General features: G+C 45.3%; 1 protein-coding gene across 1 annotated transcript in view; it reads right to left on the bottom strand.

Annotated features, from left to right (window-relative positions):
- The window catches only part of PTH1R (parathyroid hormone 1 receptor), a 119121-nt gene that overhangs the window by 40153 nt on the left and 51811 nt on the right, over nt 1-27157 (bottom strand). Inside the window, exon 2 of the mRNA XM_042802151.1 lies at nt 14853-14958. Within this exon, the coding sequence (XP_042658085.1) occupies nt 14853-14958 (106 nt within the window). The remainder of the gene's footprint in view (nt 1-14852; nt 14959-27157) is intronic.

Genomic DNA, 27157 nt, shown 5'->3' with positions numbered 1-27157 from the left:
TTTCACGGTTGGCCAACCAGCCTTTGCTGACTGACCAGCCAACTGGCATGTGCATAGCTTAAAATCAAGCACAACGTGGCCATTTCTTACCAATTCAGGGCACCATGGGGACAAGGGAAGAGGAAACAGGTTGGGAAGAGGGACTACAGTTATTGTTTGACATCCACAGGTCAAGCCAGGTGCCTCCAGATCCCCTGGTTGCAGAATGAGTTGAGAAGTTCCTACACTGAAAACTTTGGAAAACATTTTTCAAATGGAAATGTTGACTGATGTCAGGACCAGCCACACTTTGTGACTGCTGTATCCACATTCCTGGGTTTTAGTGCAGCCAAAAGCTGTTTCTCCCCTCTATGTCATGCCTGTTGTCCCAGACAGGAGCCCCACCATCCTCCTCTCACTCCCATCTCTAATACCTCCATTCCTTCCATCTAAGGAGACAAACAATTGGCCTTCTAAGAGGACAAGGGGCAATGGTTTTAAACTAAAAGAAAGTAGATTCAGACTAGATATAAGGAAGAAATTTTTTACAATGAGGGTGGTGAAACACTGGAACAGATTTCCCAGAGAGATGGTAGATTCCCACTCCCTGGAAGGGTTCAAGGCCAGGTTGGACTAGGTCACCTTTAAAGATCCCTTCCAACCCAAGCCATTCTAGGATTCTATGATTCCCCACATCCATTCCTTTTTCCCACCCTCACTCCCACCCCTGTCTCCTGTGGTCCATAGAGCCACGTGGCACCTTTACCATTAATTTCAATGGCTTGAGACCACCGTGATACCAGGACCAAATTCTGCACCTTCTGACTCCAACTTTTGCCTATTTTACTCACTCTAGAGGTCACTTAACAACTGAGCTGATGATAAAATGGGGAGGAAAAATACCATATATTCCATTGGTATTGTGCTGGAATCCAAACAAGACTTTTCTTTTTGTTTGTTTTCCCAAATATTTCCTCCAAATATTTTTTTCTTGGTTTATAAAAACATCAACAGCATTAACAACTTGGCTCCACTCTGTTGTTTTCCTTCTCCCCTGGTCATTTCTCAAAAGAGATCCACACTAAATTACAAGAAGAAATCTGAAAAATGGTGAGGAGTTTCAGGAAAAGAATAAAAAATCCCCAAGCTGACAATTTTCCCCGATGGCTATACTTTAAAACAAAAAATAAAATCCCCTTTTTACAACCTTTTGTATAAGTTGTTGTTAGGAAAAAAAAAAAAATTCCACCACCTGCAAGTAGTGTGCTTTTGGCATGCTAAAAATAAATCAATCTCTCCTGAGACAATGTTAACAATATTTGGAAGCATAGATAATTACAAGGGATCCAATTTGTTCTAAATGCTGATTGAAAAGCTCTTGAAAATTTTTTTTTTTTTGATGAAAAATAGTTTGAGGATTCCAAATTTGCTGTTTGGATTGATACAGGTGGGTAGGTTTGAGATGCAAAGTTGCGTGTTCCAAGTGAACTGGGAATGCAAAACATTTCTTTCACTGGAAGAAATAGTAGGATTCACTGAAGATGTAAGTCAAAAGGAATTCATAAACTTTTAAGAAAACAAGTAAATCTCATACCTATCCCACATCCTAAGTGTCTTGGATGTGTGTCAGTCATTCAGGCAACGTTGAATGGAAGATATTGCTTCTCTCTCAGGCATGTATGTATGTGGGTGAAGCTCCTACAAATTCAGAGCCGTAACTCTCATAGACAGAGAGAGAGAAGGTGGAAATTGCACTAGAGTTTCTCATGTTTAAAGGACATCACTGACCACTTTAATACTGAAGAAATTAGTCTTGCAGGACAGGATGAGTAGCTGGAAGTGAAGCAAGACCTTTTTTTCTCCAGAGAGTGTGCAGATGCCTCATGGTAGTGTCTCTCTTTCCACCTCTGTAGTTTGATGCGAGTTCAGGAAGACAAGGTGATTGTACTTGTGGAGAAAGTGAGGATCAGTGACCACCACATTCCCTTCCTACAAACCTAACACAGACAGGTGAGTGAGGTTGGTAAAAGTCAGCTGCTGAGGCATGAATTGGAACTTTGTTTTCTAAGAATTATTTTGTTTCTTCATCCCATGTAGTTTGCTAGAGGAGGCTTCACAGGTCCTGAGATGTCCTTGCTACTGGTCAAACAAAATAACCTCTCTGGGGAAAAGCTCATACGCTCCCTTGTTGAAAAGAAATGGAAAGAAAAATTCCTCCAGCAAGAGGGAAGGACTGTTAGGGTGGGAAGATTTCATTGGTGGCCTTGAAGGAAAAGAAAAGGCTTGGCCTGCTTAATCCAAAAAGTGAGAATGAGAAGGGAGGTTTTTCTCATCCTATTGGTAAGCAGTATGAATGGGGAAGAGCTACAAAAGTGGAAAATGATGTAAAATAAACAGATGTAAGCTGGTGGTGAACAAAGCTTGTTCCAGAAATTAAGAGAGAACTTCTATACTTCGGATGAGCCGTGTTCAGGATGAGGTCAGTAAGTTTCATGTCCCTGAGTGATTTTAAGATGATATCACTAGAGCAAATGGGGGCTGTGGCATTAATGGGGGGTAGGAGGAGAGCATCATGTCACTCAGCTTCCTCTGGGTGTAGCACTCAAGCTCTGCTGCCATCCTTGCACTGGGACAGGTCAGTGCATCTTCATCCTCCTTCAATATCCTGTATGCTGCTGTCTCACGGTCAGCAGGGTCACTTGTGCTTCCTGAAGACACCTCAGTTTTCCAGTTGGCTACCTAGCTCCACTCCAGATCTCAGAAATCATCTTATGCTGGAGGCAATCACTTCCAAGGACAAGAGAAATTCCAAAACAGTCCAGATTACTCCTTCCTTCTTTCATTCCCGGGTACAAAGATGTCAACACAGTTCCTGTGTGTACCTGTGCTCTCAGCTCTTGTTCTTGAGACACCGAGCTTGTCACTTCCTCAAGACAAGCTAAGCCACAACAGAGCTCAGCTTCTCTTTCCACCACTATACCCCTGCACCAGGAAGGGTCGCCTCCTCTAGTTTCTCTATGCATTTCCTATCAAGCTGTTTTTTACTTCTCAGCCCATCAATCCAGCTTGCTCAAGTCCTCAGTTTCAGCTGAAGGCAGCCCCAATGGTTCAGACGACAAAGCCCTCACTGAAATACAGACTTCAGTCTGAGGGATGTGTTGGGAAAGATGGTGCTAGGAGCTACTTTTACCCACTGCCTTCCCAGGGCTGTGCTGGGGCAGGGTCTCAGGTCACCAGCAGACAGATCCTCCTCATCCAGCGCTGCAGAGGACATATTACCACCACCAAATAAGCACTTGGAGATAGACGAGGCATGCAGAAACATGTCAGTTCACAACTAGAAGCTACCAACATCTCATTGAAATGCACAGAATGGCACGGTCCTCTAATATCAATCACAGTAGGGCAGGTATATACCTGCCAAGTATAAATCAGAAAATCTGATTCAATTCTCTGCATCCGCATGCCATTTTATCACATATCATCTTTGCCCATCTTCTAAGCCTAGACTGTAAAATCCTCCAGGCAGGGGTGTGTGTCTCAGGGCCCGAGGTGTCTGGAGGTTACTATTATAGTGCACCCATTCATCTCACCGTTGCTCAGTCTGTCATGAATACTCCCTTACAGTAGTACCATACTACAGAGTAGTTATAGTAGCACACATTACCGTAGTTTTAGAACAGATGTGCCTTGCAGCTCTCCGTAGCCCTTGAGGGTTGAAATCTCAAGGCATGGAAATTGTAGTCATTATCACAAGCCAATATGGTATTCAGGATGGAGCAAGCAAGTGCTCTGATGTCATTGCCGCGGGACTTGCCTTTTGAAAGCAGAAGGGCCAGGTCACAGAGTGCTTTGTGAAAGGGCTGCGCCTTTTTTATCTCATTTTGCTCTTTCCTTGTTTCTGCTTGCCCACCTGAGCCTAGTCAGAAATCCCAGCCTGCTGCAGGTTGGTTTGGTGGAAGAGAGAGGAAAAGAGAGGCACATTTGGGCCACACTCACTGCTCAGACTGTATCCTTGGGGTGCAATGAGGGCTATTCTCTCCTGCCTGCTACTTCTCCCTTGCCTTCCCCCCAGTCTCAATTCCGATTTCTGTGCAAGTGGTACATGCATGTGGCAAACACATTAAAACCATCTGTGAGGCTGCTTGGCAGCTGGATAAATGCAAACACGGTCTCGAGGTGTTTATCTAGGGGTATGGAATATAAATCAGCCCGACTTATTCTGGCACTGTGCAAGGCACCAGGGAGACCACATTTGGACTACGGTGTGCAATTGTGGTCACTCTATTACGGGAAGGACATTTGGTGGATTGGAAACAGGCGGGGAGGAGCAACCAAAAAAAATGACCCAGCATGTTGGGACAGGAGGGGGAGAAAGAGAGGCTTGGAGGGCCAGTGTCTCTGTATGAGTGTGTTTGCTGTTGAAGATGCATTTCAAACCTGGCTGTCACAGCATGTGTATATGAATGCCTGCATATATATATCTACAGGTGGGTATGTATGTAAGAAGGGGGGTGTATTTTTGACCTGTGTTGTGCAATGCAGGGTGAACATGTGTCTGTTTTGGGCAAAGATGCTTTGCGTACATCCAAGGACATTTGCATGGGGTGACGGTGCTGCAGTCTATCTGTGTGACTGGGGGCTGTGTGCTGGCCAGCATGAAGGGAGGATGAGGAGCGAGGATGGAAGGATGCACATTCTGCCTGTTACTACTCAGAGACCTGTGCTGGCCTGCACATCAGTGTTTAGTGGACAAAACACTCCTTGCATGCTCAGCCCTGGAGGAACTGGACTTTGGAGGGGAAGGACATGTACTAGGGGCTGTTCCAAAACCCAATGTGTCTTTACTCACCCCAAGGCAGAATGGGAAAATCACAAGGTGAAGATTGCTACCAGACAATTGCTAGCATGACACAGCTCCAGACAGCTGCCTACCCCAACATCAGTAGCACATTTCACATGCTGCCTGTCCACTGACTGTGCTCACAAGCCAAAAGAAGAAATATCACCTTCAGCATCCCATCCGATAACACCTGACCTGCCACTACTGGCCTAAGTCAGCCCAGGCATCCCTCTTTCCTCATTCCAATACGTCTAGTCCTTCCAAAACCCTCCAGATCTCCCTCTGAGCGGGGATAGTGTGGGTCATATCAATCATTAAAATAAGCATAGAAATAAGGTTGATAATTAGTATTGCGGTTTAGCCATCCTATGTACTGTTTTTCACCCTTTCTCCATCTTTACATATCTAATACATGGACCACATATGCCTGTCATAACTCCTGAGACCTATCCCTCCTGTGCATTACAAGACCTATATAACTGCTCAGCAGACATTTCTAGGTGGGATTGGAAGCTCTTGGCCCGTAAATCTTTGTAGGCAGAGGCCATGTGTTGATATTTCCTATCTCTTGCTACCTCTAATTCAGGCACAACTGGCAAATAGCCATGTCTGAAAAGCTGCAGGCCCTTGCTAGTCATCACAGTCTGCTGACCTGAATGGTATCTGTGGTAGATGAATTGGGTAAGAGATGACATCTCTCTGTAGGGTTTCAGTGCTTTGACCCATCCCAGAACCACAGATGCAATGAGAAAACCCAGGCTTGACCAAAACTGACTTACTGCATCTGTACTTGTCAACACAACAGACCGTAGCCCATTTTCAGGCTCTGCAAGTCCAGCATGGTTCATATCCAAGAATCTGAACTCCTCCTCATGCACATCCCAGAACAGTCTTGTCTGTGCTGCCATCTTGAAGGTTCTCCTGGTCCATGCGGGCCCCCAGATGATGTTCCCTGGAGCAGTGTGGGCTGTCCCAGGCCAAAACTGTGCTAGGAGGGTGCTAACAAGGGATGGTTTGGTTGTTTGTAGGGGCAGTTTGGGCCAATGTTCTTCCCCTGCATCACTGAGCCACAAGGACTGAGAACAGAAACAGGGAGAAGACAGAAAGAGCAGGAGAAGATATGGGTTTATAGAGGTCTGTGGTGTTCAGGGGAAATCCTGAGTGCCCCAGATGCCTTTGTCTCCCTTAACTTTTAAGGCACCTGAGGTTACTCATAAGTTCTGAGGAGACCCTGGCACACTGGATGATCAGAGGGTGGTGCTTGAGCTTCTGGAGAGAAAATCAGGAGCAGATGCTGGGCTTCTGCAAGTCCAGAGAGAGCCTGGGCTTGAGTATAGGTCCTTTGGGGACAATGGAGCCATAAACTCAGATGTGCAACCCACACACCTTAGGTAAATACACATGTCTTCTCAACTAAAAATAACCCATTTCCCTAGCAAATAGATTTATTTATTAAAAAAACAAGCCATTCTGAGGCAAGCTATAACACCTAGGACTCTGAGAAAGGATTGCCGATGGCCTTTGCTAATAACAGGTTTGTGTAAAAATCTCTCTTCCTCCACAAAATGTCCCATCTCCTTTTCCAAACCAGGGAAAGACAGGCTTTTAATTCATGAGTGAAAGAAAAAAAAAAAATAAAAAATCAGGTCTGATGGCTTATGGCTGGGAATTTCACTTCATCCCCTTCCAGGTTTAACTTTGGGGTGGCATCGGGCTGCCCACCATGGCTGAAATGTAATATTTGTGTACGTAGAAGAGAAATGTTAGGGTTTCCTGTTCTTTCCAAAAGGCTTTCATCTAAAGACTAAATTTAAAGAAAAAAGGGGGAGGAAAAAAAGAGAGAAAAGAAGAAAGGAAGCCAAATGCTTGCGGGGACAGGTTCTGTTTTTTTTTTTTTTTTTTTGTTTTTTGTTTTTTTTTTTTTTTTTTAATATTTTGGGTTTCTATCCCTCAGTGTCTTAGCCAGCAGTGGCAGATGATGCACATATCCTGAGACAGGGCTATGTGGAAGTACACTGGACTGGTTCAGCCCTGTCTCCCTATGGCACAGGTCCATGTGGGGCTGTGCCCATGTCACCCCATGGATCAGAGTCCACAGCAGGTCCTCAGGCTCAGAGATATGCCTGGAAGGTTACCAGGGGATGGATGACACTGTCTATGTGATCTGTCCTAGGAGAACATAAGGAGGTTCATCCTCCACTAGCTAGCATAAAACTAAAAGTTAACATTTTTAGTGGGAAAAAATGGAAAACTGGAGTTTTTACACATAAACAGTAGCTCATTATTGCTGAAGAAAGTTTACGATTTTATCAATTTTTTACCTTTTTGTTTGCGAGGACTTTCCTTGGGACTATCAGCCCTGCTAGCAATCATACGTGTACCAGCCACATATTCCCACTATCCAGAAATGGTTGGCACATCTATTGTTCACCCTGATGCTCCTCAGTCCTTAATTCAACTCTTGAAATGCAGTTTAGATACATATCTAATTAAACTGCATCTGGTTTATCTCAGCTGAACAGGATATTGCTGAACCATGGTAGCAGATAACATATTTGAATACTCGACAGCTAATTGTCGGATTTTTCAGGGCATGGGCCAGGAATCAGATGAGAGTTAAAACCAAGACAGACAGTGAATATCCCTTCCAGCCTCTGGAAGTCTCCTTCCAATGACTATCTCCTTCTGGTCTCTATCAGATGGGTGAACACCAATACTCTCCATATCCTCATGAACTCTTTCCTTTTTTCATAATATGCTGTTCAAGTTTTAGGCCTACTGTACTTTTTTTAATGCCCATTTTTAGTAACTGGAGCTACATTAAGATCAGCCCTTTGGCACAAAGATGACAAGGCTTGTGAGGGTGCAGGTTGGTTGGGAGAACAACATAACCACTCACCGACCACTTTGATAGGAGCTGCTCTGGAAACTGCCACCTTTCAGCACTGCGCTGTGAGGCACATGGCACTTGCTAATAATTGTGTGTGCTGAAGAAAAGGAAATGATGGATTTAATAAAACTGAGACAGTAAAAACCAGTAAAGGGAAAAGGAAGATGTTAAGTGGAACAGATGAGAGACCAAGGTCTTCTTGCTTCTAGAGGATGGCGGAGTGTGGCTGGAGGTACTTTTCTCTTCTGGGTTGGCTGCTTCTTGGGCAAGAGCTCATGAAATCTATGCACAGGCAGGATCACATTTTCCACTCAAATAGCCAGTTCTGGTGCGTGACTCCATGACAAAGCTAAGACTGTGCTGGAAGAATGATGCACAGAAACCAGCTCCTCAAAAATCTCATTTCCCTTCTTGGGGACAAGCAGTGGTGCTGGACTCACAAGACCCTGCCATAGTGTGTCTTCTTCACTTGCGTTAATCCATTTAGCCATTTATAGCCTGCCTTTGCCAAGTAAATGTATTAGGAGTGAATAGCTGCAAGGTGAGAGAGGGAACAGCAGATATCAGCCCAAAATCAAGGTTTGGTGTTAATCCAGGCTACCTCTCATCACTTAAGACCCATGGATATCTCTGAAAGTCAGACTTTTCCCTTTTTAAAGTGTTGGTTGAATGCATGTTAGAGGGGGAAAAAAAAAAGTAAGTTGCAGTGTTGAACTGTGGGAGAAATAAATGAATCGGTGATAAATCAACGCCCTTGCTAAACTGAATGGGAATCTGCCAGTTTATACCAGGAAAAAAACTGGCCTGTGAAATGCACTCAGCAAAAAAGGAGGAGAACCCAGGTACCCACTGCACTGCAGGAAATTTCAAATGTGTTTTCCTCATTTCAAAACAAAACTGGAGGCTTTAGAGTGAGAGTGATGACGAGAGTTTTGAGTTTCAGTCAAGTGGGATTTGCCCAAAGATTTTCATCAGCTTCTGCCCACCTGGATTTGAATCTTTGTAGCCTCACCTTGAATTCCAGGACAAAAGGAAATGTGGTTTGTGGCTTGTGCCCTGGCTGAAGAGTAAGGAGATGAGAATCCAAAACTTGGCTCTGCCACAGACTCTCCTTTGAGATCGAAGGTGAGGCGTTGAATAACCCTGTGCGTCAGCTCCCAAGAATGAGGACAGCAGCCCTACCAACCTTCCATGCCAGCTTACGTGATATTTCTTTCTATCTAAAAAATAAATTAAAAAAATCAAGGTGTCCCGAATTATCTCACTTTTTCCGAAAACACAGACCATTGAGTATTATGGAGTGGAGTGAATCACAACACTGGGCTGCAATCGCACCCAGGCAGGGGCAGGATCCAAGCAGCCCTCTGCCAGGTGGTAGTTGGCAACTTCTGATGAACAGGGATAGGCATGGGTCAAGGGTGATGGCAGGACAGGATCCGACAGCACTATGTGGAAGCACCCCTTGATGTGAAGTGGGGCTGCATGGGAGAAAGGAGAAAAGACAGAAAGTACGATGAACCAGACCAGGAAGCTGAGCCAGCTGAAAAAGAAACCTCCAAAAAGGATCTTTCTCAGGTCAATCAAGTTTCACCATTGGCCCTGCCCACGCGTACATGCTAAAGGGAATCTGAAATAACAAATGAAGTCATGCTTTTTGGTGATAAGAAAACTGGCCGCTGCATACACATGCAGGTCCTCAGCACCTCTGTCACTGCAACTGAGTTCTTGGCCCTTGTTAGCCAAGCTGTCTTATCAAGCATATACACTTATACTCCTTCCCTTCACTGTAGAGATGCCCTGAAGGACCAGTTCAAGACACGACGTGCAGTTAGGAGTCCATGGGACTCCATCTTCTCCTGGTCTGAGAGAAGAGACATTACTGCTGCCATTTCACATCTTCCATCTAGCTGCCTCTGAGCTGGCAGAAAAACAGTGCTTTATTCAGTCTAGTTCAAATCCAGGTGTGAACTTGAAGCGTGGATGAGAGTGGGTTTGCAGGAAGAGGTCCTCAGAAGGCTCCTTGGAGAAGCAGAGGCTGTCTGCAGAAATGCACACCCCTATCTCTCACGGCTTAGAGAACCACGAGAGGGAAGTATCCCTCTGTGTCCACAGCAGTGAGATAGCCCAAAGCCCTCTTCTGACTCCATCCACAAGCTAATCACACTGAACGTTGAGGGGTGCAGGACAAAACCCCAGAGCAGAGATGCAAAAGCCAGACCTCGGACTGCACAGCAGTCTTGAATTGTTGCAGAGCTTGCGTAAATATCCAATGCAAAGCAGCAATAAAACAGCCATGGGGTCAGAGGCCTCTTTTCCTATGACCTCTGTGGTTAAGAGTTTCCCTGGAGAGATGGGACTCTCAAGTCCAAAGCCATTCCTTGTTGACTTGGGCCAGGGATTTTAAGCAAGAACTTTCTCCTTTCCCAAACATCCTGAACTGTCTGCAGGGTTGTCTCACCGTTATTGTTGCCCCATGCTGAAGGCTGCTTCAATGATTCCAGAAGGATATTGGCTCTAGAAGCAGATCATGAGATTGGGCAGCTGAGATCCAGCTCTTACACCAGTGCTTTTTGATACTTTCAGACATAGTGAAGCAGAATTTATGGAAGAGATTTCAATCTCCTTTTTCACCTTTGGCATGCTAAGCAGTAAATCATTGTTTCTGGGAAGTAATAACAGATTTAAATTCCTTCAAGCAGAGCTGAATGTGAATCTTTTGCTTCACCACAAACAACTATGTAAGAAAGGCTGAAGAAGTCTCATCTTTTGATGACTGTATGAGGTACTTTCCTTATGATCTCCTCAAAACTGCTGCCTCATTGTGAGCTTGTCCTTTTTCCTTCTTTAGAATCACACAGCAAGAACAGATTTGAACATGTAAGGTAACTGGAAACAACATGCAAAAAAAAAAAAAAATAAAAAAAGAAGAAAAAGAGAGAGACAACATGCAAAGCTCCTCTTCTTTTCCAGTCTAAAAGTCAGATGAATTACTGAGACCTCCCTGTCTCTCCTTGTCCTGCTCTGTACCTCCTGTATTGTATTTAGACTCTCATCAATTTTTGATAACTGAGCCTTGAACTCTACAGGGAGGAAACAATCTCCCCAAGTAGACTCAATGTTGTTGGCTTGTGATCCTAAATCCCCTGGCCAGGATTACTCACAGAAATGTTTGTTGGAAGCGACCTCTGAACATCTCTTGTCCAACTTGCAGCCTTCAAAACCTACATGAGGTCAGGTCAGTCATGGCCTTGTCTAATAAGCTCTTGAAAGCCTCTGAAGATGGAGATCCCACCACATGTTCAAGTAAGCTATCCTAGTGCTAGGCTACCCTCATAGGGGTCACACCATCATCATCAGTAACCATATAATATTGCAGCGTGTGAAGTGGTCCATCTAAATCAGCAATTCTAGGTTTAATCTGTGATCAACATCTGGAGACAGATAGGAGGCAGATGTCATCACAAAAGGTGCTTTTCTCTGTCCACCAAGCCTAGAAGGAGCTCAGATGTTCAAGGTAATCAGTAATTCGTCTGCTGCACACGACCATCACAGACACTGTGACAACCTCGGCTCAAATTCTTAACGGCCCCAATAATCATGACTTTTGCTATATGGGTGACTTCTTCAGCTGAAGTTCACTATGCCATGGTCACTTACATCAGGTGAAATCCTATTCCCTTACCTGCTTTTCCAAGGCAGATCGTTTGACCTCGAACTCCTCCAGGATGCCATGGGGTAGCTCTGCCTTTTTACAGACAGAGAAGGCAGATTGTGCAAACTTTCCAGGGTCTCACACATGAGTCTCATGGCCGTTTGTTGACCACATGGGGATGGTTTCTCCCATTTAGAAGACCTCCAGAAACTAAACGTAACACAGGTAGATTGAAGCAGGAATGTATGCTGCCTCCTGTATTTCATACCTTGAGCCTGGGCTGATTTGTTTCTTTTTGTAATCACTTCATTGTTGTTGGGTTTGTTTTGTTTTGTTTTCTGCATTTTATTTATTTATTTATTTTAAATATTTTAAAGGGACTAAACTGTGCCTGTTCCCTTTTGCCCTTTGAATACCAGCCAGACCAACAAATCAATTCAGGCCAAGGAGTGCACAGCTCTCTGTGATCTGCAAATATACTTCTCAGCAGGGCTTGTTCCATCTCTAATATAAAATAAGTCTGTTCCACATTGGCAGAAGCAGCCTTCAGAGTGGGACTTCTTCATCACACTGCTGAAAAGAAAAATAAAATCCAGGGGCAGGGGTTGAGTCTCCAGCCTTGCTTTCTGGAAGCACTAGGAGCTGTCAAGATAGGAAGGAGCATAGCTGGCTGCCATGAGGGAGACCTTGCAAAGAGATGAAGTCCTTTGTGCGCCTGACCTGGGGACCATCAGCCCATACTGCCAGCAGATAGATTTGGTGTAGATATAGTGGCACATCAACGCCATGGGCTGCCATTATTATCAAGCAGAAGGCCAAATGGACCTGGGCACAGCACTCTGGCTGCCTGCAGTCACTTGTTTTCTTTCCAGGAAAGGCTAAGTCTTGCAGAGCCAAAATACAAATGTATCATGAGGGACAACTCTGTCCTACACCACCAAGTATCCAAAGCCAAGACAGATAAGGGACCTGGCAGGGTGGTTACACAACCCAAGTCCTCCATGGCAGTTAGAAGAGTTCTCCTGTCATCCAAGTGTGTGCTCCTCAAATACTCAGAGTGCTATCACAGGAGACTCCCTGAAGGCTTTGGGTGGCCACCCAGGATTTATATTGCTCCAAGTCACAACCACTTTGCTCCCATAAATATTGTCTGCAAGTAGCGGCTGGTACATCTTAATTGTGAAGACCATGTTGCCCTTCCCAGGTTTTTTCTTCCAGGTCTGTAGTGAGGGAAGAGGCAATGGGATGAGGTTCTCCTTCTGGCTGAGAAGGGCATGGACCCACATGTCCTTGGGTGATCGGAACAAATAGAAACCAAGCCTCAGTTTCCGTATCATGAAAGGAGGAAAGGACTGGACCTAATCACTTTTCACCCTGGGCTCTGAAGCCCTTCTGCAAAAACTAAGCTTCTGAGCCTTAGCTAAACAATTAATTGCATTAAAGCTAACACAGTACAGATTACAGCCTTTTGTTCTGTCACCCCTCACTCCACAAGAGGATCTAAAACTATCTGTCTCCTTCGACTCCTGCAGCAGGAAGGATCAGACACATTGCAAAATGGAGATTGAGTTAGTCTGTTCACAGATACCCCATAACATTAACATTTCATGTGTCCAAGGGCATCTGTAGTCTAAAAATCTGTGGATGGCAGCAAAGTGGGAAGATCTTTTCCAAACTGAAAAATCCTCTGTCTGTGACCATCAACTCTTTAGTCCATCTCAGAGGTGTTCTGACAACTCATTGCCTTGTTTGTGAAGTGTTAGTGCGAGTTTCTGGGGTGTTACGGAGGTCCTGCCACTGGAGGATCTTTCACAACATCTTAAGAGAGCGTTTTCTGGGAAAGGTTAAATCAGAATTCATTCTGCCTTTCGATTAGTGAACATCTTGAAGATTAATTTGATCTAACTACTTATTGCTAATGATTGCCTTGAGCCTTTAAAGTCTTGAATATACTGCTGTGAGTATTTACATCAAGATGATTCCTCCTCTTGGCTGTACTATTTGGGATTGGACAGAGATTTACTATAGAGGATGGAGCAGTAAACCTGTTTTATAGCCTGAGCAGCTCAGAACAGCTTTTTCCAAAGCCAGGACTTGGGTTCATGAGATATCTAAATGACAACATATTAGATTTCTTTCTATTGCAGTCAATGGCAGAACTAATGCTGGCCTCAGCTGCAGAACCAGGTCTCAAAACAGAACAAAGAACATGTTTGCAAAGCTCTGTGATTTGATTCCTTTGCTCTACCAAACTGACCATGGTAAAGAGCCCAAAGTCTGCTCGTCAGTCATACACATCTACCCAGCCCTACCAGCACTGCTGCTCACAATTAAGGAGAAAGATCAATACTAAATGCTGACAGTCTCATAGAATTAGAAAACAATGTAAGAGCAAGACCAACTGGTGGATATCACCAGATCCCAAGGTAGGCAGGTGGTCTCTAGTACAACAGAAGGAAATGCCTCTGCACATGTGTTTTTTAATGAGGTGCTAATTGGGCATTGGGTGAACAGGACAAAGAAGCAACAGAGGATGTGGCTTGAGGTTTTGGCTGATGTAAAGCTAGAGGCCTGAATAAAATGAAACCTGAGCTTTTATGGCCGCTTGCTGTCATTTCCAACAGGAGAGGGGACACTAGGTGGCTGACGACTCTGCTCTAAAAATCACATCTGGCTTTGGGGACCTTCTGCTAGTGAAGTCTCCAGGTAACCCCCACAGGTCTGGCTGTGGGAAGAGAGATCTCTAAGATGCAATGCTGAACGTGGGAAGTGTTCTGGCTTATCCCTTTCTCTCAGGCAATAGAGGGAGATGGGACAGGACGCCCACCCAGGACTAGCTGGGTGGGTGCAGGGTGCCTCAGCATACAGCTCCAGGGCCAATAATTAACACATGTGCAACTGATGAAAGAAACCAATGGGAGATGATTACTTTGCTGCCCACATGAGAGAGCTTTCTCCCTTCCTTCTCCCTCCAACCCTACATCTGGTAGTGATTTTACAGCCCAAAATAGAAAGGAAGTTTTAGAAAGAGGCTTAGCTGAGCTTGGGCCCATTTGAGGAGAATAGAGGGAATGTCAGAGGGAAACAGAGAAGGGGTGTTGGAAGGATGCTTTGTTTCCCATACAACTGGTGTGTTGCTGCAAAGGGTCTTGGGAGAACTAATGGTTGATGCTATCTCCCATGCTTTGCCTGGGCTTTGGGTATAGTGATAAGGCTATAGTGACCATGACTCTTGCATCCTCCTGACCCCTTGGCATCTGGAGTTCTGGAGCAGGAGAAAGAGGCCATGACAACTTTGCTTTCCAACACCTTGCACTGAAAGATCTTCCCCATAACCTAAGCTGAATAAACAGTGTGTTGGGCCTCCTTCAACTGCCTCCCTCACATGCTCTGAGCTCTGTGTGGGGGGGCTGAGGGGAAGGGCTGGGGTTGAAAAGAGAGGAGCCTAGCCCCAGCCATGCAGTCTGGGTTGCTGTGGGAACACTCACCATGCACCTTGGGCACCTTGGCTTTCAGGTGTCGTTCGCACTTAGCCTTGGCTTTTAGCAGTAGGAAGATCTGCTCCTCTTTGGTGATGACATCATCAGCATCCACCTGCAGCGATGGGGAGAAATGAAGTTAAACCCCAGCATGCAAAGAGCAGCAGGACACAAACTTCTTACATAATGCAGGTGATGCGAATGCAAAATCTCCTCTGCATCAGCAGTTTCCTCCACCAGCCTTGCTCTGAGAACCTCCTTTTGCTCAGCAATTAGAGACCCAAGAAACACCTCCTGCAAGATGCCACATGGAATCATCTGTGTAAGAGGCAAAAGAAGCGCACGCTGCAATCGCTCACATCATACACATGCACACACAGAGGAAGGTAGCAATGTCTGGGGTGGCGTGCCCCAGTTTGCAAGGATGAGGATACTATCCAAGAGGAAAAATATTCTAGTAAAATTGTACTGAGGACTTCTGTCCTCCTAAGAATTGCAACCTGCCATCATCAATGCCGTGCTATTTCCACCTCTGCATGCAGGCCTTCAGCCACATGGCATCGGGCTCTGTAAACTTCCTACCGAAATCCAAGAACATGAGCAGAGGGGGCTGTGAGCTGACAGCATCTTCCCCCCCAAAGACTGAAGGCTCAGGGAAAAGGGTCTGTGAGCATCATCCTGGGAAGATTAGATTTCTCCTGCTGTAAGGTTTCCAGAGGTTGAGGGATAAGAAGACGGGGGACAGGGAGGGTGCTTTACCTAGAGCCTGTTTTACCTTCCTCTGTTTGCTGATATGTGGTGATACTCAGCCCTCAAAGGCACTTGCTGGCCATAAAAAAAAAAAAAAAAAAAAAAAAAATCTTGCTTCATGAAGCTGGCCCATCGCCATCAGGCATGGCTGGCCTTGGGAAGCTGGGGGGAAAGGCTTGTTCTATGAATACTTCGGTTGTTCTAGCATTCAGAACTTTGATCTAATGCAATGTGGCTGCTTTCATTTTCAGCTGTGTCCACTGGGTACTTCGCTTGTTTGTCCTGCTCAGACATCCAGCATCAGTCCCACTGCCAGATAAAGTCTGAGATTAGGAAGAACTTTCCCCCACATCAGTTTGGTAGCAATGGATGGAAATTTCACTGTACCCATCCCAGCTACACCGGGGTGATACTGTGTTTGTTCTTTCCTGCTTTCTCCCTCTAAAAGAACAGTATACTTAACCTTCTCTTGCATTCATTTTCTGCCCTAGATTTGAATGGGTGATGCAGGTTGTACAGAGGTGATTTGCAGCATAGAAAGGGGTGAGGAAAGTTGTGTGCTATGTCCATCTACTGGTAAGCCTCCCCTGCAGGCTCTGACCTGCAGGATTTGACCACCCTTGTGAAACCTTTGAGGTTTGGGTCCACCCCTGGTACTCTGCCGGTCATGGCAAAAGAGTCTCTGGAAGTTCAGGACTGGGAGGGATCCTCATCCACAAGATAACCCTGAAACTGGTTCAAAGCACAGAAGAGCCTTATAGGGCTCCTGAATTCAGGATGTTGGTAAGGCCCCAGCCTAAGAGAATTAAGTGATGCAGTAAGTTGGTATAAGTCACTGCTCTTCTCATTTCCTCTGATTCCCTAATATTTGTCTGTCTTGATTAATCAGACTACAAATGCAATGAGAGCAGATGTTGCCTCTCTCTGGATTTGTACAAAATTTGGCATTCAGTCACTCGTAAAAGCATAATGTAAGCAAGAAGGGCTGCAGTACCATTTAATATAAAGCAACATCTTTTTTATTTCCTTTTCTTTTTTTTTTTTTTTTTTTTTTAACTTATATTGACTGTGCTGCTGAGACTGGCCACTGTAAATCCATAATGCAAAACTGAGGGTAGCGCTCCACATCCTGATGGATGGAACAGACCTAGACCTCAACGTATTAGTACAGGCAGACAAAGGAAAAGGAAAGACAGAACCTTGTGAAGCCAGCAGTGATCTTCAGATGAGAAGGAAACCTGTTGACAAACTGTAGAGCCTGCCCATGGAGGTGGCTGCTCGTTTCGATCCCTCTGAAGCACAGACTGTTATGACATTTCGTTGTACTCCCCAAAAGCATGGCTATTCAGAACGAAGGTTCCCTCACTCAATTTAAGTTAATTCTTTTTGGAAAGCAAGTACGATAAATCAGTTGAAGGCCAATCAGTTCTCAAGCAAGACTTACTACAAATGACATAATGAGGGTTAATGAAATCCAGCTTAGAAATAAACTCAGATTCAATTTCCCAGAGTGCTCCTATGGAGAGGAACGGTGGATGTTTGAGCAGCTGGTGTGGTAATGGACACACAGATGGATAGCTAGATCTGATAAGGGGATTCTGAGTAAAACAGAAGTTAGTTTTTCATGTCCTTGGAAAAAATCCATGCTAAAAATCCTTCAGAAGTGGGAGTTGGTTTCAAAACCGCGTTAACGTTAATGCAAAACAAAGCCATCCCTTTCCAGATGTTTGGCCTGTCCACATTTAAGGCAACATCCCGCATTTCAACTCTTTCATTGGAAACATAAAACCTCTGGGTCAGATCCTGCTGTCATTTATATCTGAAAAACGCTTGAGTGATTCCACCAAAGCTGGAGGAGTTAGTCTGGATTTATAGAGGCAGAGTAGAATCTGACCTCAGGCATTTCACATGATTCATCCCTTGCATGCTTAGTCCTCAGGCTCCTTTGGCACTGCTCTGAGAGTAAGGCAGCTCCCAGCCAGAGCGATGTATGGTCTCCAGGCCAGGCACAGAAAATAAATTTTACTTCCCAGAAAGGGAGAGAAGTCACTGAGCATTGTGCCCAGAGCTGGGAAGAATGGCTGGGGCAGAGCTCTGAACTTAACGCAGGTTTTCAGCTTTCCTGAGCTCCGATTACTGGTCTTGAATTTCCCAAACCTGCCAGACCCTTTAAAAAACCCAAACCACTCCCCATCGTCTCCCTTCCCCCAAAACTGGTTTAAATGTGAAGGGATATGTTTAGGACATGTCCTTCTGTGTTTCTCCTTGGTCAAGGAGGCTAAAATATGTATGTAAACTCATATATGAGTAAGAATAGAGATTTTCATTAAATCCTGTGACTTGAAGGAGACAGCTATTCTCAGTAGATGTGTAGGAAAACTACATGGTCTGGTAATGCTGCTCCTTTTGCTTAATAACCCACATTTAACACTTAAGTAAAACTGGGCTGATAGCTGCTGGTTCTGAACTTGCCATCCCCTCCTGTCCCAACCCTACTTTCCATCCCTTGCCAAACCCCTTGCTGAGACATTTCCATGTGTCAGCCAGGCTGAAAGCTCTCCAGGGACAGAGGATCAAGCAGTATGCTGCCGGATCAGACACTGAAATGGCTCAGCCTTGCGTTCAAGAGACACTAGGTAGGACAGGGCAGACACCCAGAGCTGGAAACCATAGAACAGTTTTGGAGCTTTCAGCTGCTGGAGCACTTTTACCTGCTCAATACCACTTTTTCCTGAGCATTTTCTTGCTCTGGATCTTCTGATCTTAAGACAACGCTGCCCTATTCATCCTTCCATCCTGGCTGTCAAAGGTTAAAAGAAATCCACAGGAACTTTTTCTTCGCAACACAGATGCACTCGTGTTATTAAACATATTTGGCTCTGGCTTGGCAAAACTTTCTCTTTGACAAACAATCTCAACACCTGATCCAAAACTACTCTGGGACGGCCTTGCTAAAATCATTAGCAGTTGCGTATGCCAGCTTTTTGGAATCGGAATATCCCTAGGCAGCAAAATAAGCAGCTTCATTCTGAGAAGTGCTGAGGTATGGGCTGTGGGAGCTACTGCCAGTGAAGCAGCCACTGCTTTGGAGTGGATTTGGATCCCAAGTCTGGGAGAGAGAGGTGGCTGGAAATACTGGTATGAGAAGTGTCTGTAAGATACTGGGTAGTGAAGAGTAAGGGGGGCAGTTAGTCACAGTTTTGCAGTATTTGAAACCTGGGAGGCACAAGGTGAAGAGAAGATCTAAAAGAAACAGGAAAACGTATGCAAGAAAAATCACATCACTGGATTCAAAATGGGATTAGACAAATAAAGGACAAATCCATCCGTAGCTGTTAAACACTGTAGCCTGGATGCAAATTTCTGATGCAGGAAGGTCACAGACTGCTGATCACCAAAAGCTGGAAGGCGACAACCATAAGAGCTGCCTCTTTCTCTAAGCATCCTAAACTGGCAGCTCATGAGGATAGTCTGTTAGGACAGAAGACTGACTGAATAAGGCTATTTTCAGATATAACTACACTCTCTATTTTTCTAAGGCCACAGAAGACTTGTGCCCTGCTAAGCATTCAGGAACATCCATGTACACTCAGGATATGGTCCAGTTTGACAGACTCAGCACAATCTACTCCGTGTATTCTCTGCTCCTGCTGCTCAGGACCACGAGAAAGGAGGTAAGAGGTGCTAGTAGCACTTAATCCACATGAGCACCTGTGCTGGTTTTGGCTGGGATACAGATAATTTTCTTCACAGTAGTTACTATGGGGCTGTGTTTTGGATTTGTGCTGAAAAGTGTTGATAATACAGGGATGTTTTTGTTACTGCTGAGCAGTGCTCACACAGAGCCAAGGCCTTTTCTGCTCCCTACCCTACCAGAGAGTGTCTGGGGATGCACAAGGAGTTGGGAGGGGACACAGCCAGGACAGCTGATCCAAGGGATATCCCAGACCATATGGCATCATGATCAGCACATAAAGCTGAAGGAAGAAGGAGGGACAGTGAGACATTTGGAGCGATGGCGTTTGTCTTCCCAAAATCACCGCTACATGTGATGGAGCCTGCTTGTCCTGGAGATGGCTGAGCAACCTGCCTTCCCATGAGAAGTGGTGAATGAATTCCTTATTTTTCTTTGCTTGCTCTACGTATTAAACTGTCTATCTCAACACCACAATTTCCTCACTTTTACCCTTCTGATTCTCCTCCCCATCTCACTTGGGGGGAGTGAACAAGTGTCTGCATGGTGCTTAGTTGCCAGCTGGGGTTAAACAACAACAGCACTAAGATTTGCATAGTCAACATTTCACTCACCTTCTACCAAGATCCTCTACTATGAACCCACCCACTTGCAGCCCAACACCTCTCACCCTGCAGATATGCATTAACCAACAGAAAGGAATAAACACCATATGTACTTACCCACCTAATACCTGCCTTGTTGGCCAACTGGAGACATCTAGGAAGAGATCTACCAACCTGAAGTCCTTACCCAGAGTTCCCATTATAGTCACTGAGCATTTAGCTATGCAAATCAGCTGAAATTCATTCCATCATCAAACCACCACTTAAAATAAATCAGATCAGCTGTGGTGATTTTTGTTTTCCTATTTTTTTTTTTTCCTTTGGGCAGCTGGCAACTGTAGTAATTGGTCATTTTAACAGCACTGAGAAGATCTGGGGAGTTTAGGAGCAGAGCTTTTGCTTGCATGAGCAAGAGAAGCATCCGAGGGAGGTCAGAAATAGTGTCACAGACAGGTACATCTCCTAAATCCAACTATTTGGAAGTATGAGGTCACTGTGGCCCTGTAGAAATTAATCACTCTAAAAAAGCTGACAGCAAATCCCCTTTCATGAGCCCTCCTGAACTTTCTTCAGCATAAATTCCTGCACTGAGCTTACTTGGCATCAAATTTATACCAGCTCAAGGGATGCAGCCAGGCTGGGCACTACACAGGTAGATGCAGAAGAACAGCCTTGCCCTCTGCTCCTGCTGTTGCAGACTAGGTGCAGCTGGAAGGGATAAGGGATCTTCTCTGACCTCCTCAGTTTTGCAATCAAAACCCATCTGCTACTCTTTCTTAATGTTTATCACCTCTCAGCTTCCCAGCACCGTTTTTTGCCAGGAAGAAAAAAAAAAAAAATTCCTTGTGGGGAAGAGATCTAGGAATGACGTTATATATATATATATATATATATATATATATATATATTTTTTTTTTTTTTTGTCTTTCTCCCCCTTGTTCAGCGAAAGCAGAAATGCAGAGCAGAAGGCAGGCCAAGCAGGGAAGGGTGAAATGACAATGCTATCCAGAGGCTGTTAAATCACTTTTGGTTCAGCCTTTTTCCCCCCTTTCCCTTGCCCCCAGAGGAGGCCATGGGGTAATTATGATAATGTTTTCTGGTATTTCCATTCCATTGGCTGATCTCCCAGCCACTAAAGTAAACCCCAAATCTCAACGGGGAGGTCATATTCATCCTTGTTTATGGGACTCATTTTCAGAAATAACACTATCCTTTTTGTGAAACTTCCCTGGCAGCAGCTCAAAAAATAACTGAAGGCAAACAGATTCCTTGGTCGGGGTTGAGAGCATCACAGCTGCCAGATGGGCCCAAGGCAAGGGATTGCTGGTGATCACCATCTTGGACAGTAGTAGACCAGGTAGTCTCTGGTGTGAAGTGGAAAGTAGGTGCAGGCAGGATAGGGGCTGAGGAGAAAGAAGGGAAGAAGGGAAATGTGAAAATTAAATCATCAGTGCTGGTGATATGGAGGGAAAAGAGTGGGACACAGGTGGGGCCGGCTGCGCAAGTCGCATGCCAAACCAGCCTTGTCGATTTTGGGGATCGCCTCTGGAAGGGTGGTCGTAGTGCTGTCTTTTTGTGAGGAGTGAACCTGATGGACTGGGGTGGGGGCACAGAGACCAACAGTTGGTCAACTCTGATGAGTGTGACAGAACTTTTCGAAGGTTTTCCTTTAACCATACCTTAGGTGAGCTGGGTGAAGGGTCTAACTGAAACACCAAACCAAACCATATAAAGTCATAAACTAAGTCATTTTCCTGCAAGAGAGACTGCAATTGAGCTGAGAGCATGAGCGGGAAGGAAATTACATTAGAATGTCATTCCAGCCTTGCTGATGGAGCAACCCCTCTCCTAAACTCTATAAGGGTCAAAATAGCTGTTAGAATTAGGAGATTAATGTAAGTCTAATCATTGAATCATGGAATGGTTTGGGTTGGAAGGGACCTTAAAGATCATCCAGTTCCAACCTGCCTGCCACAGGTAGGGACCCCTTCCCCCAGCCCAGGGGGCTCCCAGCCCCGTCCAACCTGGCCTTGAACCCTTCCAGGGAGGGGGCACCCACAGCTGCTCTGGGCACCCTGGGCCAGCGCCTCACCTCCCGCACAGGGAAGAATTTCTACCTTAGATCTAAGCTAAATCTGCCCTCTTTCAATTTATAACCATCATCCTTCATCTTATCCCCACCCCCCTGATCCAGAGTCCCCCCCCACCTTTCCTGTCCCCCCTTTAAGCCCTGGGAGGCCGCTCGAAGGGCTCCCCGGAGCCTTCTCTTCTCCAGGCTGAACCCCCCCAACTCTCTCAGCCTGGCCTCCCAGGGGAGCTGCTCCAGCCCCCCGAGCATCTTTGAGGCCTCTTCTAGACTCAATCCAACAGGTCCATGTCCTTCAGTGATCATACTGATTCTGTGTCATGTTGGGGACCTCAGAGCTACTCTGCCACCAGACCTGCAGCTGCCACAGGTGAGCGTATCTCTACTGCTATTAGAGCAGCAGGCTGGGCTGAAGACAATGCAGTATCGATTCCAGGCATGCAGACAAGGGTGGCACAACTAAATAATGTCACAGAGTAGGGATTCAGCTGCCTTTGGCAGGAGCTCATGTATCCTTTGCCATGGGCTGAGCCAAAACTCTCAGTCAGGAGCTCGTGGTGATGGGGAATTGCTCAGAATCAAGAAAATGTGGCAGGGTGGAGGTGGTTGGGAACACAAGTTATTGCATGAGGTTGGTCAGTGGTGGAGTGGCAACATGGGATGGTGTAGAACTCAGGTCCTGACCCTTGTTTTTTATAAATGGAATTGCCTTCCTTTAGATGGGAGAGGGTAGATTATCTTGAGTATTTTGTGATTTGGTTTAGATATCTAGATTGACTTCTCTGTTTTCCTACACTTCTGCAAGTGAGCGTTTGTACAAGCCCTGCATCTCCTGGCCACTGGGCCCTGCTGCTTTAGTCAGGTCCAGATGAACCCTGGCAAGTATGGAAGGACCAGAGATTTGTATGTGCTGTCTTGGACAAAATGTACCCTGTGTAATCTCTGTTACTGGGTCTGCTGCCAGTCTTATAGCAAAGTAGGATCTGTCAGGCTGCAACTCAACTGGTGATTAACTGTGCCCCGTGTCTGGCTATATTTCATGGAAGAAATACAGGTATGCTTGTGATTTGCTGGATTTGTATGCTGGCTTTTTTGCAGTCACTGGGGGCACAAGCGCCCTGGCAAGCAAAACTCCTTGTTGGGTTCAGAAGGAGATTGTGACCCTACCACTTGACTCTGGAAGCTGGCACTTGAGGCAAAATACATCCCTCACCCCTTAAAAGATGCTCTGGACTTGTGCTTGGACTGTGAGGGCCTGGCACTTCATATTTCAGTGATGGCTTACAGCATCTCCCTCGTGGAGAGACAGAGCAGAGTAAATACAGATAAACAGTGTTTATTCTCTTCTAATTTGGGCAATGCTGGATTTATCCACTGCCCAAATAATCTAAGTCCCTGTCTTAATTTTCTGCTACCTCCGTGCTTCTTACCCTATGCCTGCCTGCAAGTTATCAGTGCCCTGGCATAAAAGCTATACAAAAACAACAACAAAATCCATTGAGGGCAATTCATTGCAAACTGGAAGGGAGAGAAAGGAGTGGTATTTGTTCTGCCCTGAGGGATTTAATTTAACTGAATAGTCATTATTTCCAACATTGGGAAAAAAAAAAATATGCTTCGAAACCTATTTCCTTTCAGGTTAACGCTGGAAAGATTTAAAAATAAATAAAGCCAAAGTGCCAGTTGGCCCAGCCAGAGATACAGTAGGGAAAGAGCAGAGGCATGATCTGCTGCCAGCAGCTAGTTGCAAAAGCTATGGAGCTGTGATTTGCTTGGAGTGGTGAAGAGGATGGGGCAAGGGAGGTCATTTTGTAGCAGGAGACCCTGGACTCATGGACATGCTATGCCCCATGACGGACAAGCACCCATCTCTCTCTCTCCCTGCCAAATATCACCCACAGTGAGGCTGCAACAATGGCAGGAATTCAGATTTGAGAGCTCAGGCAGGTGGGTGCTGAGCTGGACTCTGTTGCTGTCCTGCCACGTGAAGCTGTGCGTGTGTCTGTCCCTCACCCCATCCAGAGGATGGAAATCAAGCTCTTGAGATGTCCTACTGCTTTTGAAGATTGAGCTTGTAAACATCAGAATACAGCAATCAAATCAAGAGGGTGTGAAAACAGAAGGGTGAAAGGAGGAGGAGACCCGAGAGGCACCCAGATGAAGAAGAAGGTGGGGAGAAAGGAGATGATGTGAAGGGGAAGGAAGAGCTGGTTGGATCCTGATGAAATAAGATTCTGGCCACAAGCTGGGAAAGCACTGAAAGGATAGTGCACAAGCTGCTCTGTCCTCTACCTGCTTTTCCCAGCCTCTCAGAGGGTAAATTGGTAAGTTGGTGGTTTTGCCTTAAACCCCTGACCACATCACCCAAACCACTGCCTGCTCCAGAACAGCAAGGCGTCTCTGCTCTGGGTCCCTGTGCTGCAGCTACAGAAAGCTGGATTAACCTCATGCTGTGTTCAGGGCTGTCTCAGCCTTTCCCACGTCTGTCCTCACCAGGCTGGTTGGTCTCTGCATTTCATCCTACCCTCAGACCCAGAGCTCCCATGTCTAAGAAGTGTCTACACACTTTTGAGGAGCTTGCCTTGCTGTTTCTCAGTGCCTCTTTGCCTTGTAAGCAGAAGGGCACACTCCTACCCTCAATCATGAATCCATCCTCTCTGCCCACGTATAACACAGTCGAGGCCGCAGCATGGTTCTCCCATGACTGCTGTAAGAAAAATGCCAGTGAATGGAAAGAAGACATTTCAGCATGGAAAGATGCTGGGCAGAATTTGAAATGTTGCATCCTGTCACTGTTTCTTGGGGAATAATACAGGCTGAGCTGGTCTCCTTGCTGCCCTTCCAATCCCATTTGCTCTCACTTTGCCTTGGGGAAGTCTCATCCTTCAAGGAGCCCAAGAAGAGTGGGAAGAAAATCTGCCTGGACAAAGCATAACTTGCAGACTCTGATAACTCGTGCCAATGGAAATTAACTGATTTGAACATGGATATCTACTGCATTTATGAACATATGGCAAAAAATTGCTTTGGAATGGAGTGATACCATGGCAGCAATAGAAGAGGACTTTTATCATCCTTGTCACTTCCAAATTCTTCAAGTTGATTACCTGCATACATCTCCTTCCTTAGCCATCCTGGCATGCTGTCTCTATTACTAAGTGATCTCATGATTTATGGTCAGCACATATCGTTTATCAAGGAGAACTGACATTTATGGTGCATTTCCAGGATCTGGAGTTTTAGGAGAACATCTGTCTCAACAATACGATTGCCTGCTTTCCTGCTCTATACCCCTGGAGCAAATGAGGTGTAACCCAAGAGGCCAAGCTATGAAAAAATATCCTTCCAAGCAAGGAGAAAATTCACCACAACTGCTTATCACTGCTGCCCGAGCAGAAGTGGCCTTCTCGGTGATTACAAGATGGTGCCAGTATAGAGAGGCCAGCAGTGATCAGTACTGATTTGAGTTATATTTTTGGATCATAAATAACACGTCACACTCTGCACTTGTGCAACAGGATTGCTGTAGTCAGGAATGATTAATCCCAACCTAAATCTAATGTCTAAAATATTCAGATGAATCACACCTTCAAACTGCCAATTCAGCCCTCTGACTACAGTGGGTCCAGAGAAGGACTTACTCAGCTGGAACCATCCATGTGTCTCCAGATCTTTCATGTGAGATGAGACAAATCCTATCCTGGACTTCTCATCTTGGTGTCCAAGCTTGAGATCAACTGAACCGAAGGACTGTTCCCTCTGCCTAGAACAAGGCAGGGGCTTCAGGCTTAAACCCGAGCTAGGAGAGCAGGTCTGCGCTCTCTGAGCTTCCAGGGCGAAGCAAGATTGCTCCTTGGTGCTTACTTGGTAGCTGAACGTGATGCCTGACCCTCCTGTGACTTGGAGGTCTCCTTGTTTGGTGCTGATGGAACCCTGTATCTGTGTCCCACTGGTTGAGATATCAGGAAGAACATAAAAGAAAGTAGAGGTCACTTTGACATTGTGTTTTGATTTGTCTCGGCTCACACCTGTATCTTTCTCTCATCTTCCAGGGATGGTACAAAGAACTGTGCTGCAAGACCCCACATTTCCCAGTGTGTGAGCCCAGCTATAATGCTGGCTTCTCTCTTTCTCTTTTCCCCTCATTTTTTAAAAGCAGATGGTTTGTTTCAGTTTCATACCTTGCTGTCTACAATGATTGTTTTGCAACTATCAAAGCTGCAAGGCTTGGTTTCTGCCCTTTCTCTTTCCTTTTACATTTCATTTTGCTTGTAAAACAAGAGTTCAAAAGGCCATGGAAGGGGTTCTCTTGTGAAAATGGACACTTTTTTCCTCCTTCGCATGCTCCTACCACAGACACAAGGAGGATCATCTGAGTACAGACCCTGTGGTCCTGAAAATATTTTAAGAAAGTCTGTTTCAGTTATGTGACAGATAATGTCACTTGGACAGAACACAGAAGGGGTGTATTTTTCTTGATTCTTCATGGGGAAAGTCCAACTCTTTCCCCTTTGTCCCTCCTTTCTCTTGCACCTCTCAAAACCAGCTGCCTCATTTAGTTTTTTCTCCTGGTTTTCAGAGCTTCAAACACTGCTTTTTTTTTTTTTTTTTTTTTTTAAAAAAAAAAAGGCCTTTCTAGGAATCTCCTCTCTGGATGAGGGAGTTGCAATTCAGTCTTTAACTCAAGTACTCAGAATTGTCCTCAGACAAGACAGATGGTTGCAGTCAGCTGGGCCAAGTATGCAAACAGAACTGTCTTAACGCACTCTGACACATATTCCCTTGTTATCCTCCCAGGGTGGAAAGTACCAATAAGAAGCGCAGAAGAAAGATCTATATTGAATCACGAGATTAGAGCTCTAGAAAAGGAATAATTTTTACTTGTATTTCTCATACCAGCAGCAAAAGAGCTGGGGGTTATAAAGCACAACGTGTCCTGGAGGACTGTGCTTGGGAGGAGGATGCCAACAGCCTTTACTCAGCTCTCCAAACTGCACAGAAATGGGATTCTCTCCATTTCACAACTACTGTTGCTTGTCTGAAACCAGGTCAATATCATTAATGCTGAAGAATTAAATACTCCCAGTGGAGTGTTTAATTGAAAGCCATTTAAGACAACAATTAAAAGAAATGCCTACGAGTAAACACTCGTAGAAATAAGTTTAAGTAAAAGTAGTAA

The sequence above is a fragment of the Tyto alba genome, unplaced genomic scaffold (genome assembly GCF_018691265.1).
Source record: "Tyto alba isolate M040663 unplaced genomic scaffold, T.alba_DEE_v4.0 Super-Scaffold_38, whole genome shotgun sequence".
Classification (NCBI taxonomy): Eukaryota; Metazoa; Chordata; class Aves; order Strigiformes; family Tytonidae; genus Tyto; species Tyto alba.
The sequence above is the reverse complement of the archived record's forward strand: the minus strand, read 5'-3'. Positions and strand labels throughout refer to the sequence as shown.